Source organism: Rhagoletis pomonella, unplaced genomic scaffold (genome assembly GCF_013731165.1).
Source record: "Rhagoletis pomonella isolate Grant_MI unplaced genomic scaffold, Rhpom_1.0 Rhpom_scaffold_00008, whole genome shotgun sequence".
Classification (NCBI taxonomy): Eukaryota; Metazoa; Arthropoda; class Insecta; order Diptera; family Tephritidae; genus Rhagoletis; species Rhagoletis pomonella.
The window spans coordinates 26991182-27009332 of NW_023458562.1; the positions used below are offsets into that span (position 1 = coordinate 26991182).

The following is an 18151-nucleotide window of genomic DNA, read 5'->3' on the forward strand; positions in this document are numbered from 1 at the left end:
GATGTTCGAGTTTTTTTGGTTTGCGCAATGGGCGGAGAAGTCGTTTGTTTGAGCAGCTATGACATATTCGCTTACATGTTAGTCGTCTTTTAGGCGTACAGGCATGTTTGAATTGTTAGGCGTTGAAGGATAATATAATTCAAAAGTGTGAAAAATAAAAAAAAAGTTAAAAAAACATAAAAATTAAAATAGTATAAATGGTAACAAAAAAGCTTCTTCTTTAGTAAGATATCTAAAAGGTGGGCAAAAGTAAAAGCTAAAATATTGTTCAGTAAAAATTGAAAGATATTGGAGTATATTAGACCGTACCACCTTACCAGCAAATAAAAAATACGCGGTACACCCCCGAGTCGAAAGTATTTACTTTTGCAATGAATTCCCCTTTTTATATTTCTTGGTGATATTTACGTTTGGCAATCAACTTTTTTAACGCGTAATGATTTTTGGTGACTTTTTATTTACTGACATTAGGGCGATAGGAACTGACGTCTGGAGGGTAAGTACCAGAATGCAGTATTTGATGTCAACGAACTTTGAAGCAAAAAAAAAATGTCTCCTCGAGACAAAAACTCCGATATATCATTCTTTATGACTCGACTGTAAATTTCATAGATGTGTCGAACAATGGGTAGGTTCAGAAGGCGCAGCAGTTGAGTGCAACCGTTGCTAAAAAAATCAGTGATCGTTATGCGTTTTCTGAACGGCTTGATACAATAACTGTCAAATTACACTCTCAAAGTAACATGCCAACATGTTGTCTCAAATGATCAGAAAAATATTACGATCATCTAACACGCAACTTTTCAGTTGATCAGAAGTACAGAACAACGCGTTCAGAAGGTGCAATCGCAACAGTTACTAAGCTGTTGCGCCTTCTGAACGTGCCCAATGTAAAATGTTCGGGTAAAAGCAAACTGTCGAAATCGCCTTCAAATCCTGACGCCTGAAATCGCCTGCAAAAGTTTAATGCCTTTTGGTGAGCTCTAATTTACTGACATTAGCGGGGTACGTTAGCGAGTAGGAACTGAGAGCCTGTGGGTTAGTTTAAGAATAGGGTACTTGAGGCCAAAGAACTTTGGAACAACAAATTTTGTCAAGAATATCGATATGTCATACTTTATGGTCCGGCTGTAAATTCCGAAGATATGACGAAGAAGTTCGAAAAAAATAATCGGAAATTGCCTTCCAATAATACTTAAGACTCTCGTGAGTGGACGTGGAACTTTTTTTCCGGTACGGTCTTAAGTACGCATTTGTAACCTAGAAAGTTAAAAGCAGCTTGCGCTCTGGAAGAAATGTGAAAAAGAAAGTCCAGAAATGACTGTTTAGGCATTGAAACGGTTGCAGTTTGGATGGTAGTACTTTTCTCCAGGCCCCAAATTGGCAGCTCGTAGAAAATGGTAACAATGGTAGTCCGAAAATGGGGTCCTATTAGACTCGAAACCGCAGGAAGCAAAAACAAATTTGGAAATTTCGACTGACAACCGGGAAGTATCGTCTTGTCGACAAAAATCGGTAAAAAAACGAGCGCATATAAGATTGCGCTCATGCTCGCGGAAAGTTCGTTAGTTTTGTCGAGGATGAGGTATCTCAATAGAGGTTCTAGATATTTTTCTGGATCCTTTGGGTTTTTACTGGGCCTTTCCGAATTCTTTGTAATTTGTTTCACGGAGTCGGCGGTTTTTTAATCTTTCGGAATTTCTCGAGGATTTTTCGAAATCTTACGTAGTTTTTCCGGTCATTTCAAGTTTTGTTCGGAGCCTTTCGGCACAGTCGTTAAGGTCGCTGATGAAAAAAAAACAAAACAAATAAAAATCTTAACGCAATAACAAACCCATTAATAACAAAATCCTAACTAATCACCATTCCCTCTCTCTCTTTTTATAAGAAAGAAATGTATCCCAACGGTATCATCTAAAGAATCAAATGCCTGCTCACCCACACATACGCAAAATTAAAAAAGAAAAAATGCAACTTTACTTTTATTACTTTTTAACCTTTTCAACACATTCATGCCTTCACTTCGTGCAGCTGCTCTTGATGGCACCATATGCTGGCAAACCAAAATTTTCATGTGTATTAGTGCCTCCGTGGCGTGCAAAAGCCTTGAAGGACGAGAAGGAAAGCTAAGAAGTTTCAGCCAAATATTTTGCGTTTGTCGCGGAGAAGATAGTTGTAGCCAAGTAAAACGGTGGGTAAAATGTTCTTCTTGTTGCTGCACTCAAAAAACATGAACATTGTTTGCAAATCAAATGTCATTGCCATTCGTGACAACCGTTTTCGTGCTTCGACGCGGACACCGTCGTTGTCATTGCTGCTGATGCTGTAACTGCTGGTGGTGATGTTGTTTACTTAGTGTATAGGAAGATGTTTGTTAGTAACAAAAAGTAAGCTTTTTTTGGAGAATAGTTGTGTATTCATGGCAAATGCGTAGTAGAAGGCCAAGCAACGACTAGACATACACATCAATGGAACTCTAATTCCGACGTGCGACAACCGAAAAATACTGGGCTTTATATTCCCTCAGTGCAAACTGCGCTGTGCCTGGGCCTGCCAGAAGTTGACCTAGAGGATAGCGAATATGGCCTAACTGATCAACAACAGAAACTATCTCTCAAAGCACACTTTGTGAAAGTTCTGCTCCCTGAATTTCGCAAACGGCTGAGCTTGTCTTTTTTGCCAAAGGATGTATAAAGAGACTCAGGTATGGTTTTTGTCAAACATAGGATTTGTTAGCTCTGCTCAATGTAGATTTTGCAATGACGAACACGAAATAGCAGAGCACATTATGTGGCACTGTGAACCCTCACTAGGACCAGACTTGAATCAAAGAAGACTTGTAGTTAGTTGAATTGAGGTCTGTTACAACATATCGTTTCGGTTGCGATAACTAGGTGATCTGCGCTCTCCTCTAAATCTAGTCTAATCCAGGGAAGGTTTCTCATGGAAACAGTGTGGTTTCAAGAAGACAAAATCCACCCTAAGAGCAGTTATTTCGATGGAAGGTTGGATTGAGCAGGCACTACTTTTTTATTCTTCTGTACTTTGGGAATCCCATCAAATTTCGCAAATTGGAAAAAATAATTCAAGACCTATAAAATTTATAAATAGGCATCGAAGGGATTATTAGCAACTATCTCTGTCCAACCGAGAATTAGAAAGCTTCAGATTCTCCGGACGCAGCCAAGATAGTACTCATTACGGAAAAAGATGAAGGCTTTAATTGGTTTAGGATTCGTATTCCTCAAACAGGCAGTAAGATGCTGCAAGAAGTCTTGTCTGCGATAATGACTCAACTCTCCACTTTCGAGGTTAATACTGAAGCCTCGGAGACCCAAACAGCTATACGAGACTATCGTAAAGAAAGGTCTACATACTGTAGACGCTGATAATCACAGGGTTATATCCCACTGATAAAGTTGCGAGAGAAATAGTTGCGGAAGCAGACAAGAACTCCAAAGAGAAGGCGAATCGGCTCAATTGGCGAAAGTTTAACTTCAGTACTTCCTCCATCGCTAAGTGAAAGGCTCTACCGACGACTTCCATCGAAATCAAATGCCTTGGAAATAGGTTGGTTGGCCCTCGTCTGCAACATAATAACTAACAGACAATCCGCGGTAGGAGAGGTCCCACACTTTTCGGCTTTCGGTGCTTTGAATTCAACCCTTTTAAGTATCTCTTTAAGAGCCAAAGCAAGGTAGAAAAGTGGAAAATGTCACAATAAAACTGTATAGGCAACTCCTTTAAAACACATGTTTAACGTACCTTACTGTCAATACTGAGTCCTAGATATCCCGAAGATGCCTTTAGAAATACTGTTCTTTTGTATTTCTGTGAAATATTCGATCCGGCAGCTACTACTTCTTAGTCCTGGTGAAAGCTATTGAACACTCATCAAATGTAGACTATGCCTTTTTTGTGTTATGTTTAATGTCAGTTATAGAGATCATAAAATTGTATAAGTATTTAGTTTACACGATTTTTATTTTGAAATTTAGCACTTAGGTAAAATTAGTAATTTTTTTAAGTTGACATTTTTGTTAAATTCTTCGTGTCTAAGAAATCACTGTGTCGGTTCCGTGCATATCAAGAAAAGAATGTCTTCCATTTTTCTATAAGGAAATCCCTAACCCAGGGACTCTCCGTACTCCACCGTGATAGTCTTTCTGTCTTTAAAGTAAAAAAAAAAATATTTTGGCACAGTATTTAAATACATAAGTTAATCATACTAAACATTTAAATAAAACTTAAATATTTTATGTTAAATTTCAGCTTATGTTGATACGTATATTTTGCAGTTCCTTTACTTTCATGCTTGCACCATGTTCTTTTTTTGGATAACATCCAATTTCCAGTCTCCAACTCCCTTTCCTCACTCCGCCTTCTTTTCTTCCGCATGCAATGGTATGCCCTGATCGTTGATCTCCACAGAAGGCACTAGCGGCGGCTTGAAGCCATACTCCATTTGCAGATTTCTACCAAATTGTGGACTTCGCTTCAAACTGTGTCCATTACGCCAGCGTTGAAATTCATCATATGGCTCGTTGAGTGGCACATAGGGGCCAGCATATGTATCGGTCAACTGCTCCGCAGCAGACGAGTCCGCCACGGATAGATCGTGCGGCAAAGTGTTGTAAATGTAGCGCGCACCCTTCGACCATTCCGGACCCGTGGGCGGTGGTGGTGGCGGCTTCAAGTCGAAGCGCATGTCGCCGATCTTGAAGGTGTGTTGCTTAGCCGATGTGCCACTTGCTGTGTTTGCCTTTTGCGACTTAGGCGACTTAAAAGACGCAGTCGTTGTTGTGCTGCTAGCCGCAGGTGCTTTAGGCCGCGCCTGTGTATGGGTATAGGCTGCGGTTGTAGCGGTGGTTGCTAACGCAGGGGCCGCGCCTCGCTGTGGCAATACTTTCGGTAGCAACTTTTTCAACATGCGCGTATAGTAGTTCTGCAGCACCTTCGGTGGTATTTGCTGCACCATTGGTGCGCGGCCACCAAAGTCCGCAAAGCTTGTGGCTTCGTTCCAGCCAAGTGCATTGGGATGTGCGTGGTAGGGAGAGTTTCCGAAAATTTCCGCTTGTTCATCGTATTCGACGGGCAGCGGCTGATGCGCATACGGCACGGGCACAGCAACAGGCACACGAATGGGTACGGGCACTGGACGGTCGACGACTTTTTCGACTATCTTTTCAACTTCGATGGGTATTTCCTTTTCCACGATCTTTTCGACAACCTTCTCTACAGGGTAGGGCACACGTTTCTCGACGATCTTCTCCACTGGGTAGGGGCGGTCAATGTAGCGATCGACGTGCACGGGCACGGGTACTGGCTCCGGGACTGGATAGGGTACGGGTATATGCGTCTCGACTATCTCCTGCACAGGATAGGGGCGGTCGATGTACTGTTGTACGTGCACCGGGTATGGTATGTGCACTGGACGTTCCACGATCTTCTCAACCTGATGTTCTACTGCCTTTTCGACGATGTCCATCTCTGCTGCTGGCTGGTGGTGCTCTTCGTGCGTCTCTGTGGCAACTTGTTGGATCACCTGTTCACTAGGCTGTGCACGCGCATGTTGCGGTTGTTCGACCGGTTGCTCGGCGGGTTGTTGCACATAATGTGATACATACTGCACGTACTGCTGCTGTGGATTTGCCTCCAGGTGTGAGTAGGACGATGCTTCTTCTTGCTGCTCTAACTCATCGATGTGCTGCACGTTGATTGGATTGGCTGAGAGCGACGCGTAATCTTTGGACACAAAGTAGTAGTCATTTGGGTGGACACCCTCTTCCAGCACGGCCAATTGTTGTGCATATTGCAAGGGGTAGTGGGAGGGTGGAACCTCGGCGTGGGAAGCTGCCGGTTGGTGTGCATGCGCTGGTGGCTGATGTTGCTGTGGCTGTGACTGTGGCTGTGGCTGTGGCTGTAGCTGTGGCTGCGGCTGCGGTGCCGGTGCAGGCTTTGCTACTTGCTGCACTTTTGTGACTTGCGGCTGCTGAGTTACGTACTGCGGTAGCGGATAAATTGTCTCGTGCGCCTCCACCAACTTTCCATCCCTCTCAGTGATCAATTTATTGTGTATATTCACCGACTTTTGCACTTCGACAAAGGTGTAGCCGCCATGTGGTCGCTTAGTTATGGCCGCTGGCGTCGGTGGTGCTGAATGGGGTTGCTGTGACTGCGTCACCGATCCAGCGGCTTCAGAGACGTACTCGTATGGTGAATGCTGTGCGAAAGCTGGTTGGGAAGCTTTCGTAGCGGACGTGTGTAGCGTTACAAAGACGACGCTATGCGGCGTGGGCGTGGCTGGGGCGCTCTGTTGGTGTGCTGCGTCCAGCGGATGTTGGTATGTTCGATGCTGCAAGGAGGCGGAGGCAGGCTCTGAGTCGCTAGCTGCTTGAGCGTGTGACTTGGAAGCCGGCTCAAGTGGCTTAGAAGGACTTGAGTAGTGCTGTTGCTGGGTTTGCTGGTTTTGCTGGCGCTGTTGTTTTTGTTGTTGCTGCTGCTGCTGTTCATGCTGTTTTTGTGCTTCCACACGTTGTTGCTGCTGCTGTTCATGCTGTTTTTGTAGCTGTTGCTGCTGTATTTGTGCTTCCACACGTTGTTGCTGCTGCACTTGCTGTTGCTTCACTCGTTCCGCTTGTTGTTGCTGCTGCCTTATTTGCTCTTCGTAGCGTTGTTGTTCCTGACGTGCCCTCTCTTTTTCCTCCCTTTGTTGTTGTTGGCGCTGCTTTGTGTAATGCTCTTGTTGTTGCTGCTCGCGCTCTTGTTTGTACTCATGTGGTGGTGGATGCTGCTGGAAAAGCGCGTATTGTTGCTGCAACGGCGGCTGTTGCTGTTCGTATTGTTGCTGAAGCTGTTTGTGGAATTGTTGCAGTTCTTGTTGTTGCTGCTGATGAGTTTGGGACGCTTGCCGTTGTTGTTGCTGCTGCTGTTGCTGTTGCCGCTGCTCATACTGCTGTCGCTGCTTCTCTTGCCGCTGCAACTCCTCCTGTTGCTGTATTAACCTTTCATGTTGTTGCCGTTGCTGTTCATGTTGTTGCTGTTGCAAGAGAAATTGTTGCTTTTGTTGCAGTATTTGCTGCTGTTGTTGTAAAAATTGTTGCTCCTTCAAATAGCGCAGCTGGGCGGCATCCTTGTCGTAGTGCTGCAACGGAAGGCGAGGACTCTGTGGTGGGTCGGCGGCAACAGTTGAAGGCTCTGCTTGTCCTGGGATTTTGCCTGAAATGCCGCCGCTTTTCTGACCCTGCTCCGGTGCTTGCCCCTCCTGCTTGCTGGCTGGCACTTCAGCTGCCCGTACGTAATAACTTGGCTGCAGCGCATGCGCTTCGTAGTGGAACGTACCTCTAGGTGTCGATGTACCCGCACCTGCGGACAAAACCGGATTGAAGTTCCGCAAGAACTTCCTTGAAGGCGCTTCGTGTACCAGATTCAGGTGACGAAAACTTTGCTCTGCATGTTCCTGGAAGGTGTCCAGCTGCTGAGCCGGCGGCACGGCTTCAGACGCCCTCAGGGATGTCGCTACTTCACCGTCACTTTCTTGTGGCTCTGACTGTTGCTGTTCTGGTACAAAAATCGGTCGCCCGTTTATCGATGCAGTCAAGTAAGGTGACTCGCCATGCACTATTTGTATGCTCACCTCCGACTCGGGTGCCGCGCGGTCTCTCAGTCCACCCTCCTTGCGGCCATGCGGCTTATCGTCAACCGGCAGCCGTTGATACAAGCGCTGTCCAACATTCTGCGACTCTGCGATGAGGTTATCCTCCGCGCTGATACCTTCCATGTCGCCGCTATCGTCATCGTTCAGTATAATTATGGGCGCCTGCCTATTCGGCGACTGTTCAACGGTCGCTGTTTTATTATCTTGTTTCGGGCTGGGGTTCATCAACAAGCTCGGTAATACCGGCGCCTCTGCCGCTGCTCGATTGATCCGTAGCAAATCATCTTTGGTAATCAGATTACTGCCGTCACTGAATTCGCCGCTACCAGTGCTGCTGGTGCCACGTGGTAACAGATCGAGTTTCTCCACCACGATTTCAGTGTGTCCTGGACGTGATTTGCGGCGATACTGTTTCGAGACGCTTGTCTGATAGCTGACTAAAGTCTGCGCACGTGGCTCACGTGACCCACGTGGTTGTGGAGTATTCGATGCTGCTGTTGTTGTGGTTGTCGTTGTCGTGGTGCTGCTGCTGGGTGCTGGCGTTAACTTTGTCTCAAGCGTTGGCGCTGTTGTTGTTGTGTGCTTAGGCGGCTCTTCTGAATCCGTTGCGACAGCATGCGCTGGCGTCGGCTGCTCTGAGGCATAGCTAAAGCGAAAGATGTCTGTAAAACCATTAGGAAAAAGATTGGAGAGCACTTCGTTCACAGTATCCATGCGGGTGGCTCGTGTCGGTGTGGTAGCGGCACTAACGCTGCCATCTTCATCGTTTACATCAAATTGTATGTAGCCGGCTGACTCAAGCAAATGACCGGGGGACTCAACGCTTTAGTAAGAAAAAAGAAAGTATGTTAAGATTGGTGTTTTTTGATTCAAAAATTGGTGAAATATTAATGCTTACTCTCTTCTGGGATCTTCTTCTATTTGAATCTCGACTACGGGTGCTGGTGTCAATTGACTGATGTGTGGACGAGCCTATGGATGAAATGAGATTTTTTAGGACTTGAAATTTTTGATAAATTTTTATATACTTAAGATTTAGAGTTCTCACCACCCAATATTTCTTAACTATATATTACAAAAATATTAGAGCCCTGATACACAGATGTCGCATATTTGAAGCAACATAGAGAGAAACATAGAAATTTGCGACACACAAATTTTTTTAAGGTTTAATATACAAGTAAAACTTTCACATTTCCCCCTCCTCACTTGACCCATGCTTACTTCATAAACATTTTACAAGTCTCAAAAGACCAACCACCGTAAACATAAGCATTTACATATAACCTCACACCTAGCAAAAATCTATCATCTATATCTCCAACTCAGCGGCGACTTCCCTTTTTACTTACCTTTTTCGTGCTGTCATGTTGCAATGTGTTACTGTCATTTTTGACAACATTAGCCTCCTCAGCATTGGAATTTGATTTTCTTAAAGTGCGTACTTGCGTTGAGCGCCTAGCCGAGCCTTGCTGCGTTGAATTATTACGCGCTGAGGGTTGAGTAGAACGGGACTGCGACTGCGGCCTTGATTGTTGTGTCTGCTGCGGCAGTGTCGAGTTTGGCAATTGATGTTTCGTTGCTGTGCTGCCAGATGTTGGCGTGAGGAATACGCTTGTTGTGGTGCTTGTCAAATTCAATGGCGGTTGTAGTGGCAGTAGTGATGTTGTCGTTTCGGCCGGTCGCCCACCTACTAACTCAGCAACGTTTTCCGGGTTAGATTTTTTGGCTTCTAGCACCGCAACGGGAACATCTTTTACACTTGTACTTGTACTTGTATTTCTACTTCCATTTCCATTTCCACTTCCACTGCCATTTGCACTTCTTGTTACCCCCGTTACTTTTTCCAGTGACGTTGTAGCACCGTTGATACTGTTTACTCTTGCAGTTGTTGCTGCTGTTGTTGTTGTAATTGTGGTTGCTGTTACTGTTGTTACCGCTATTGTTGCGGTTAGTAAAAATACGCCGATGACAGCTGGTAACGGCAGTTTTGTTAACATTTCAACGCTGAAATTGAAAACGCATAGAGAGAGAGAGAGAAAGGGAATTATTTAATACAAAGCGTGACAAAATGTAGGAATAAAATAAAAAATAGGGCGGGGTTTTAATGGAAGACAAACACAGGCAGGTTTAGTGTCAGACATATTGCACGTAAGCTACGTCGTTAGTTAAATATTTTGTTTTAGGTATTTTAAAACTTTTTGTTTGACTTATAAATTTTAATTAAGTATGAATAATATTGTTAAGCGATAAATGATGAACTTAAGAAGCTTCATCAGCCTTCAGAATAAATACACGCTACCGTTTGACGCGAATTCTCTTACTCATACACCACTCCACAACCAATCCCTTTCTCAGAACTTCTGAGATAGGTCGGCTGAGTTGAGTAATCGAAAAATGCAGACTGGATTTCACAGGCATCCAAAAGTAGTTCACAGTAAGACATAACGCCAGCGGGGTTTTTGGGAATGAATTGCTCTAAATCTTGGGTGGTTTGCTCTAGATCAACTACACGAGACGAGGTTGTTTGGTTGGTAGAGGTGTTTGCATGAGCATTAGTCCAAAACACAATAAACGCTACAAGTAACTTTTGAGTATGCTATCTCTGGAACCCTGACATTATCTGCTGCCACGATTCGTTGGTCTCTTCAAACTGTTTGGACTTGTCGATGAATCTACTTATGTTAGTAACGGAGGTTTGGAAATCTGCATAAGATTGTGCCTAGTGTTTCATGTATTTTTTGTCCGTACTTCATAAGGGATTAAAGCTACGGCGCCCGAGGATTGTACGGGAGGCCCATTTTAGTGGCATGTTCTACTTTTACTGGAAAGATATACCTTTTATCAGTATCTTTAGGATACCATCGACCAATGTTTCAGATGTCCTATTTTTTCTAATATTCATAGTTGCTTAACTGGAGAAAATAATACAAGGACAGGGGGTCCACTCTCTATTGCGATTCGAAAAGCAAATCATTCGGATTCGAATACTTGGCACTAAGAATTTTTCTTAGTCCGTGTAGCCTTTCGAACCGCATTCAATTTACCCCAGGTAAAACTGAAAGGCTCAAAAACTAATACCAACTATTTCTTAGGATTACCAAGGGAATACGCGATGTGGATAACACTAAACCTAGCGTAGTCGCGTTTCTGGTGATATTCTCACAGAAAGCTGTCAGATATTTTGCTGAAATACTCGTATGAGCAAAATTGCCGCGCATCTCTGCCAAACAGGGATTGATGCAGACGTTTGAAGGCATGCAAGCGGCTACAAAACAACTCAAGTGACTATGTTATGCCGGGGGGCCTCCATGAAGGGAGTGATCGGCTAGGAAAATAGCCAATACTCTCGCTATACAACTCCAACATTTAGGCGGAGCACAATCCCCCAAGACTGTCCTCTTTCTGTCACGTTCGTGTCAAAAAAAGAGAGGCAAACAAAATATCATCCTGCGGTAGGTAAGAAGCAACTAAATGGTATTGTTACGATCAATTGTTGACTATCGTCTGAAAAAATGCTGAAACTAGAGGTTGGCTTACAACAATTACTCTTAAGCTAACCTGCTGGAAATAGGCAAAACTAGAAGTTATTTCCGACTAGGATATACATATCCCGGCATCTTAGTGGGTAGGCCAGCTCTTCGATCGAGCATATTTTCTTGCCTTTTTAAGCTCAAAATGAAAAATTGAAAACAAAGGATTGTCGGATCCTAAGTGGTGCACACAAGTTGACACTAACGTAAGTCATCATCGCCTTTGACACGGTATACTTTGAAATAGATAGCCCTTTCTGACTGAGATAAACAGTGATACCAGCTGTGTGGTGTAAAATATATGTAGCTACCAAAATAATGCTGTGATTTCGGCTCAAAAAATTTTAGTACTCACCTTAAAATACCCACATTATGTTTGGAGTCTATTTATACATAGATAGTATTAAATGTGAACTAATTGCTGGTTTGACCAAGAATGAGATACCCCTACCCAATCCTCAAAAAATTAATTCGGTCGAGAAAAATGCTTGAAAAATTTTGTTTAATAGCTGTCAGCCCTCGGTAGGCAAGGACAGTTTTCTGAGTGAGTTATGTTCCCGTTAATAAATGTTACATAGTAAAAAGCAGTGAAAACCGATTGTATCTAAATTTCCCCCAAAACCAAAAATATAAAAAAAAAAAATTTTAATATTATAAAAAAAATATTCACCAAATTAAAATTTTTTGTTCTCGTTGATTTTTTATTAATAAATATAATAAGACACGAGACACATAGTTCGCTTTTATATCCCACTTAGCATGCTGATGTGCTCGAAATTTTTTGCATAATTTTAAATTTTGCATGTGAATTGTATTTTATTTTTTCATTTTGTGGGAACTCTACAATAGCTTTCAACTAGTTTGTTTTATGTAAAATTTATTGACTGCAATAGGAGAAACGAGTTTCTTCAAAATTTCTATTTTTTCTGCACCTTGCACTAAATTTTATATAAATAATTAAAAATTAAAAAATCGGACTCAGTTGGTCTATTGTCAATTGCATAAGTATTCATTAAAAAAATGTATCAAATTGGTTGAAAAATGAAGGCTTCACTGAATTATGAACAGTCAATTTCAGTTTTGAACCACTGTGCATTGCCGCAGACCACAAATTGGAAGAGTTGCTTGGCCAAACGCTAAGCAATTTTTTTGGTGGCGAGCTGGTTGGTTATTCCACAGTCAGTTTAGAAAATTTTCTACACATTTAAGTACATAAATTTATATTTTCTTATCAACGTCAAAAGCCGTTTTTATTCCTTTAAAATAACCCTGAATTGGTTTATAATTACCATTAATATACAAGTACATATCTACATACATACATAGTTTCCAATTGTTGTTTTTGCTATTGTTAACATTGCGCTTGTCTTCGACGACTTTTTGTGACTTTTATTGTAGACGTATTTGCCAACTTTGGCACATCTGTCGCGCAGATGTCATTGCACTAAGCCGACGGAGGCAGGTACGCATTCAATTATACGTATGTACATTAGCGCACACAGGGGTGGGTTTTGGGGTTCAAACCCCCCCCGTAAATCTAATCTAAATCTAATACCCTGAAATACAAACTGTATCCTAAAGCAGGCTCTCAAGAAAAATAACAAAAAATATTTTATATCAAAAAGCACTTTGCTTTTGCTGTAAATTTTCTTGAAGAAATAAATATACGAGGATTTTTTTCTTGGGAGATGCACACTTATTTAAGAAATTTTGATAGAAGAAAATTTCTACTCCATTTCTTGTGCGTAATTTTATATGAATTTTTCGTTTTTATTGAGAGCTCTTAAAAGTTTAACTTCGAATGAAACCATTGTCCTAAAAATATGCATTGCATACTCACTTACTGTTGTTTTTTACACCTTACAGCCTAAAAGAGTTTACCACTGATATGTACTTAACAAGGATTCGAAGATTTAAATTACCAACGTCGAATTCGTTCCACCAAAATTACCTAAATAATAAAAATGAAAGTCCATTTAATTTTTCCCAAAAATAACCAAATCAATCGAAAACCAGAAACCAGAAATTGAAGAAAATGAACATTAAAACAATTTTTTAATTTTTTTTATTACTTTTGAAAGTTGAGCGTATCTTGTGTTTATAGAACTTTATATTAAACAAGTAATTTTCAAATTACGGGACGACCCTTGAGGTACCATCTTTCCGATTATAAAAAAAAGAATTATTGAGATTGGTTCACGTGGTTCAAAGTTATGCGGTAGCATACATAAAAAAGAAAAAAAATATTCCGACGAATTGACAACCTTTCCCCTTTTCGAAGTCGGTTACAAATGTTTGAGTTCTTTGCTAATTTTATGTAAATAAAGTGCAATTTACGAAAAAACTTGCATAAATGTACCTTAACGAGCATATTATCTGAAGCGAACTTTCAGAAGCATAAACCCCTCCCAAAATATTTTCCTGGGTGCGCCCCTGCGTATGTATGTATGTACATGCAAGCATAGTTTGTGCATACCTTTGTTTGCACGAGTACTATGTTATTGCTTAGCTCAAGCGACAGCTATGACATCAAAAGCCAGCTCCATCATGGGTCATGGTATTTGCGTCAGCCGAATGCCTTCCATGCCATGCAATGTTTAATTATGCAATTTTGCGTTTTTTTTCTGCTTGTGTATTAAATAAGCATTGTTTGCTGGTAAGCAGTTGGGAGAAAAAATATATGTAATCAACAAACATATATGCGTCTGCATTTAGAGAGGTTTATATGTGCATAGTTTAGGCTACTTATTTTACTTTCCAGCAATTATTTTATAAATTTAAATATAAAGTTTCGAATTACTAATTAAAAAAGGTATTGGAGGGCTGATATAATGTACCAAATCTACTTGAATTTGCATACACAAATATTTGTTGATGTAACCGACTGCAAAAAAGAAGAGGAGCTTTCCCGTTCGTTGTGCATTTTTTTATGGTAATTAACATAAATATTTTTTTATCCTAATTAAGCACAAATAGAAGTACTTTAGCACCTGTATGCGAGTGATTAGATACATCTTAGGTATCTTAACAAAACTACCGACTGTTTGCATTTAATTGTATTCCATCATTTACGTATTTGTTACGGTCCTTAGACTATGTTCAGACAGGCACCTAATTGGAAATTAAAAACCTTTCAATTCAGAAATTCTCTATGCGACTCTGCTTGGTATGTTTAATTTTGACTTGGAGGTATATTTATTGAACAAAGAGCAATCAGCTGTTTGTTTCTGGCCCTCTTTTACAGCTAATATTCCATCAGGGATGGAAAATTGAATAATAAAATTGTACCTAATTTACGGAAAACTTTACCTAAAAGTAGATTGATGTACCTAAAAAGTAAATGTCGTAAATTTTTATGTAGAACCGCCCATCGACCAGTTGCAAAACCGAATTTACTTTCAAACGTCACTGTAGGTAATCTAGCAGCTGATTTTGTAACGCTAATTGCGCAGCTGACGTGTCTGTGAACACCAAACTCAATGCCGCAATTTAAAGCTTAATTGCCTTAGCTAATTGGCCTGATTGAACATAGTCTTACGGTATAAAAAGTAAGCCAGTGATTTAGATTTGTTGATTTTTCCCTTCCTTACAAATTTTATTGTTTTAAGTTAAACTTAAAATAACATTTAATTTTTCGTTGTTATTTAAGCAATCGTAAAACCTGCTCAGCCTCCCAAATGACTAAAAATCAACAGAATGCTATCAACGCGTGTCTTAGTGTGTAATGCTTGATTATTTTACCGTAGTATAATAATTGAAAAATGTTTGATACATTGGCTTAATTCCTTATACTCCTTAGCTTCTTGTGTCTGGCAGATGCCTTGACATTCGCATTGAAATGTTATGCAATTGTGGAATTGATGAAACCAAGTTTTTCTGAGAGTTCGCATTGTATATAGAAAAGTAAAATCTGAGTTTTCCAAGCTTGTCAATTTTACGCGTTTTTATACCATAAAAGGGCCTATAAGGATAGGCGTTTAGAGGTCCGATGAATCTGAATTACTAATTTATTTTTGCTAAAAACGGCTGCTGGGTGCGCTATTATGCAAAAAACATGGAAGGTACATGAAGGAAAAGGGCAAGCAATGTTTCTTAATTGTTTTTAGCACCAAATCCCGCCCGTTTTTGGTAGAAATTAATTGTAGATTCCGATTCCTTTTACCCAAAAAGCCCTAGAAAGTCCTACTGATGGAATAAATATTTGCATTTGAATCAATTTTAATAGTTTTAATTGTTTTAAATGCTGCTCTGTGATGACCAACTTCAATTGAAAACGAGTAATTTTTTATCAAAAAACCAAAACAAAAAAAATATTCCGAGGAATTCATAACCTTCTCCTTTTTGTGAAGTCAGTTAAAAACGCTTAAATCGTCTGGGAAAACTGAGAAATTACTTTTCTATATACAATACAGAATTTCAGAAAAAACATAGGCTCTGCAGGGCCCAATTCAACTAAATTGACCAAGTAAGGTTCGGGGTGCATCACATCTTCCTAGCCAAGTCATCTCAACTTTTCCAGAGTCACGAAAAATGTGTGTACTCTGGCAATGAACGAAAACCTTTATCCTGTTATTTCATTCTGGGTATTTGTTTACAATCGCCAATTTCAATAGCATTAATTGTTGGCAATAGAGTGTCTATTAATTGATTTGGCCATGTTTGCGCAGCTCATGTTCAATATTCTTTTTCAATCCCACCAATCCCCTCAGCACCGATTTCTTGATTCCGGAAAAAAGTAGTCGGACGACTTAGTGGTTTCTCAATGTTCCGGTGGCTCTACATATTCGAGGGTGAAGCAGATCTTTGACAATATTTTTAGACAATTTGTACTATAGGTTTTGGCAAACTTAGTCACGGAGCGTTGCTCAGTTGAACAATGCCTAAAGGTGATCCAAACGTTTTATGAAAACGATCGTTCTGCAAGAAGTGCATTTCGCGCAGTAGTTCAGCCGAAAATATTGCTGCCGTGTGATGATAATAAACTTTTTATGGCCTGAATCAGATGAAATGCCACACTGCGCATGAAACAGTGGCCCTATTGCGAACGACCCAGTAGTCATTTTTTCATGAAACAAAGAGGTCAAATGGCGGCCGAGATCATGAGATTTTACACTACTGGGCTTATTTATTTGGAGCTGCCTCAAAAGTATGGTCTATGTCAACAAGCCTAAGATGATTCTAGAACTGAAGAGCGAAACCATACGCGTTATACTAAATGATATACAGTCCGAACTATGCAAAAAAGTCATGGAAAATATTGATATGTGCGTGTTGTATTGGCAGACGAGTCGTGTTGAGCATTTAATGGATATTGTGTTTCATACATAAATATTGGTAATTTTCTAGCAGAATAATTTGGCAACCCTTAAAATGAACTCTGTTCTAAATCGATCCGGTGCCTACCTTGCGATATTTTTTAATACATAGTTAGGCACTCTGCACATTACGCGCCTAATCATAGTAGAGTAATCGTTTTGTCATGTCAAAACGAATGCATGACGACTCGACTTCTGCACACTTGGGCGCCCTGCGTAAGCCCCGCCGGTCTTTCTCACTAATACACTTCCGGGAACATTTCTGCAATAAAATACTGCATAAACGTTTATGGCTTAATACAATTTAGCACAAAATCATTAATTTTTAATTATTTCCTACTGAAATGACAAATAATTTTTATTTGGAGCACAAAAAAGTAAACAAATGCCGATATCAAAACGGCAAGCGCCTTACATGGTTGGGCGCTACGATTCATGAAGTTTTTATGATTAGGCGAAAACATGATTATGAATCGTAATATACAGAGCTTCATTGAAGTACATGTGTTCGGTATAAAAGCTTCATACTTTAGTACGCCGCAACGATTACACTACTACAACTAGGCGTTTAATGTGCGGAGTGCCTTAGGGAGTATTGTGGGCTTTAGGCTCCAAAAGTGTTAAATCAAGCTTATAAAGGTGTAGAAGGTTTAAACAATGAACCCAAGTCATGCCCACATCATTACTCTGATCTGGATGCTGGATAATGGCAACAAAATGGCAGATGATGTAACTGTAAATACTAGATAAACAAGTCCAACTACAGGTGGCAGGAGCTACAGGGTCTGTAAGAGTGTATGCCCTTCAATAAAAATGACAGGAAGAATATATCTAGACCAGCGATGGGCAGAGAGAGCTTTTACTCTCCTCACGCCTATACAAAATGTATAGAAAGCTTAAGTGAGCTTTGCCCATGAGTGACCTAGACCAACCGCCGTTAGTGCTGGGCAACGCCGCTCGGTCAAGTTACCATAGTTCGATTAGAGTCACATACTTTCTAGAGCAGATCTTCCTCAAGACCGAAGAACAAGTCACTTCCTACCTGTGAAGCTACCAAAATTTAGTAGGCAAATTTAAAATGAGCTGTTTGGACAAAAATTGCTTTTATTAGTTACTTAAAGGAATTAGGGTGTTTAATTGGATTTCTAGCACTGCTTTTTGAACTGCAAATGGCTTCTTATAAAAAGCCTCGTAATGACAGAAAATTAGATTTCGTCGGCTACCGAGCGGTGATTGAAAAAATATTTTTTTTTAAGTTTGGTCAAGTCAGGAGCTGAAACTGGGTCCTGGCGAGTCAAAGTACGCATTCTAACTACTCGTCCACGCCATCTTATAAAGTGAACAATTATATTTATTAGAGTAACAGAGAAGTTTTTTTTTATTTCGTTGGGTATTTTGAGTTTATATATGGTGCGCCTCCAAAGGACGAAGGACGATTTTCGAATGTCTACTACCTTTTGTGTCATTTGAATAGTGCCTTTTCAGGGTTTATCACATTTTCTTCTTCTTTCGTAGTTATATGAATACTTTTATCACTTTTTCTACAAACCAAATATTTAGTCAATTACACGAATACCTACATCAACAGCTCTTTACCACATAACACAATTTCATGGTCTTAGTTATACGAAGCTTGAAAAAAAAAA

The 18151-nt window shown here is 40.7% G+C and overlaps 1 protein-coding gene across 1 annotated transcript in view; it reads right to left on the reverse strand.

The window, feature by feature from the left end:
• Nucleotides 1-4004: 4004 nt before the first annotated feature.
• Nucleotides 4005-18151, reverse strand: part of LOC118744565 (nuclear factor of activated T-cells 5) — a 17793-nt gene continuing 3646 nt past the window's right edge. The window contains exons 2-4 of the mRNA XM_036477687.1: nt 9010-9664; nt 8556-8629; nt 4005-8480 (exon numbers count right to left, since the gene is read on the reverse strand). Coding sequence (XP_036333580.1) covers nt 4373-8480; nt 8556-8629; nt 9010-9657 — 4830 coding nt within the window. The 5' untranslated portion in view covers nt 9658-9664 and the 3' untranslated portion in view covers nt 4005-4372. The remainder of the gene's footprint in view (nt 8481-8555; nt 8630-9009; nt 9665-18151) is intronic.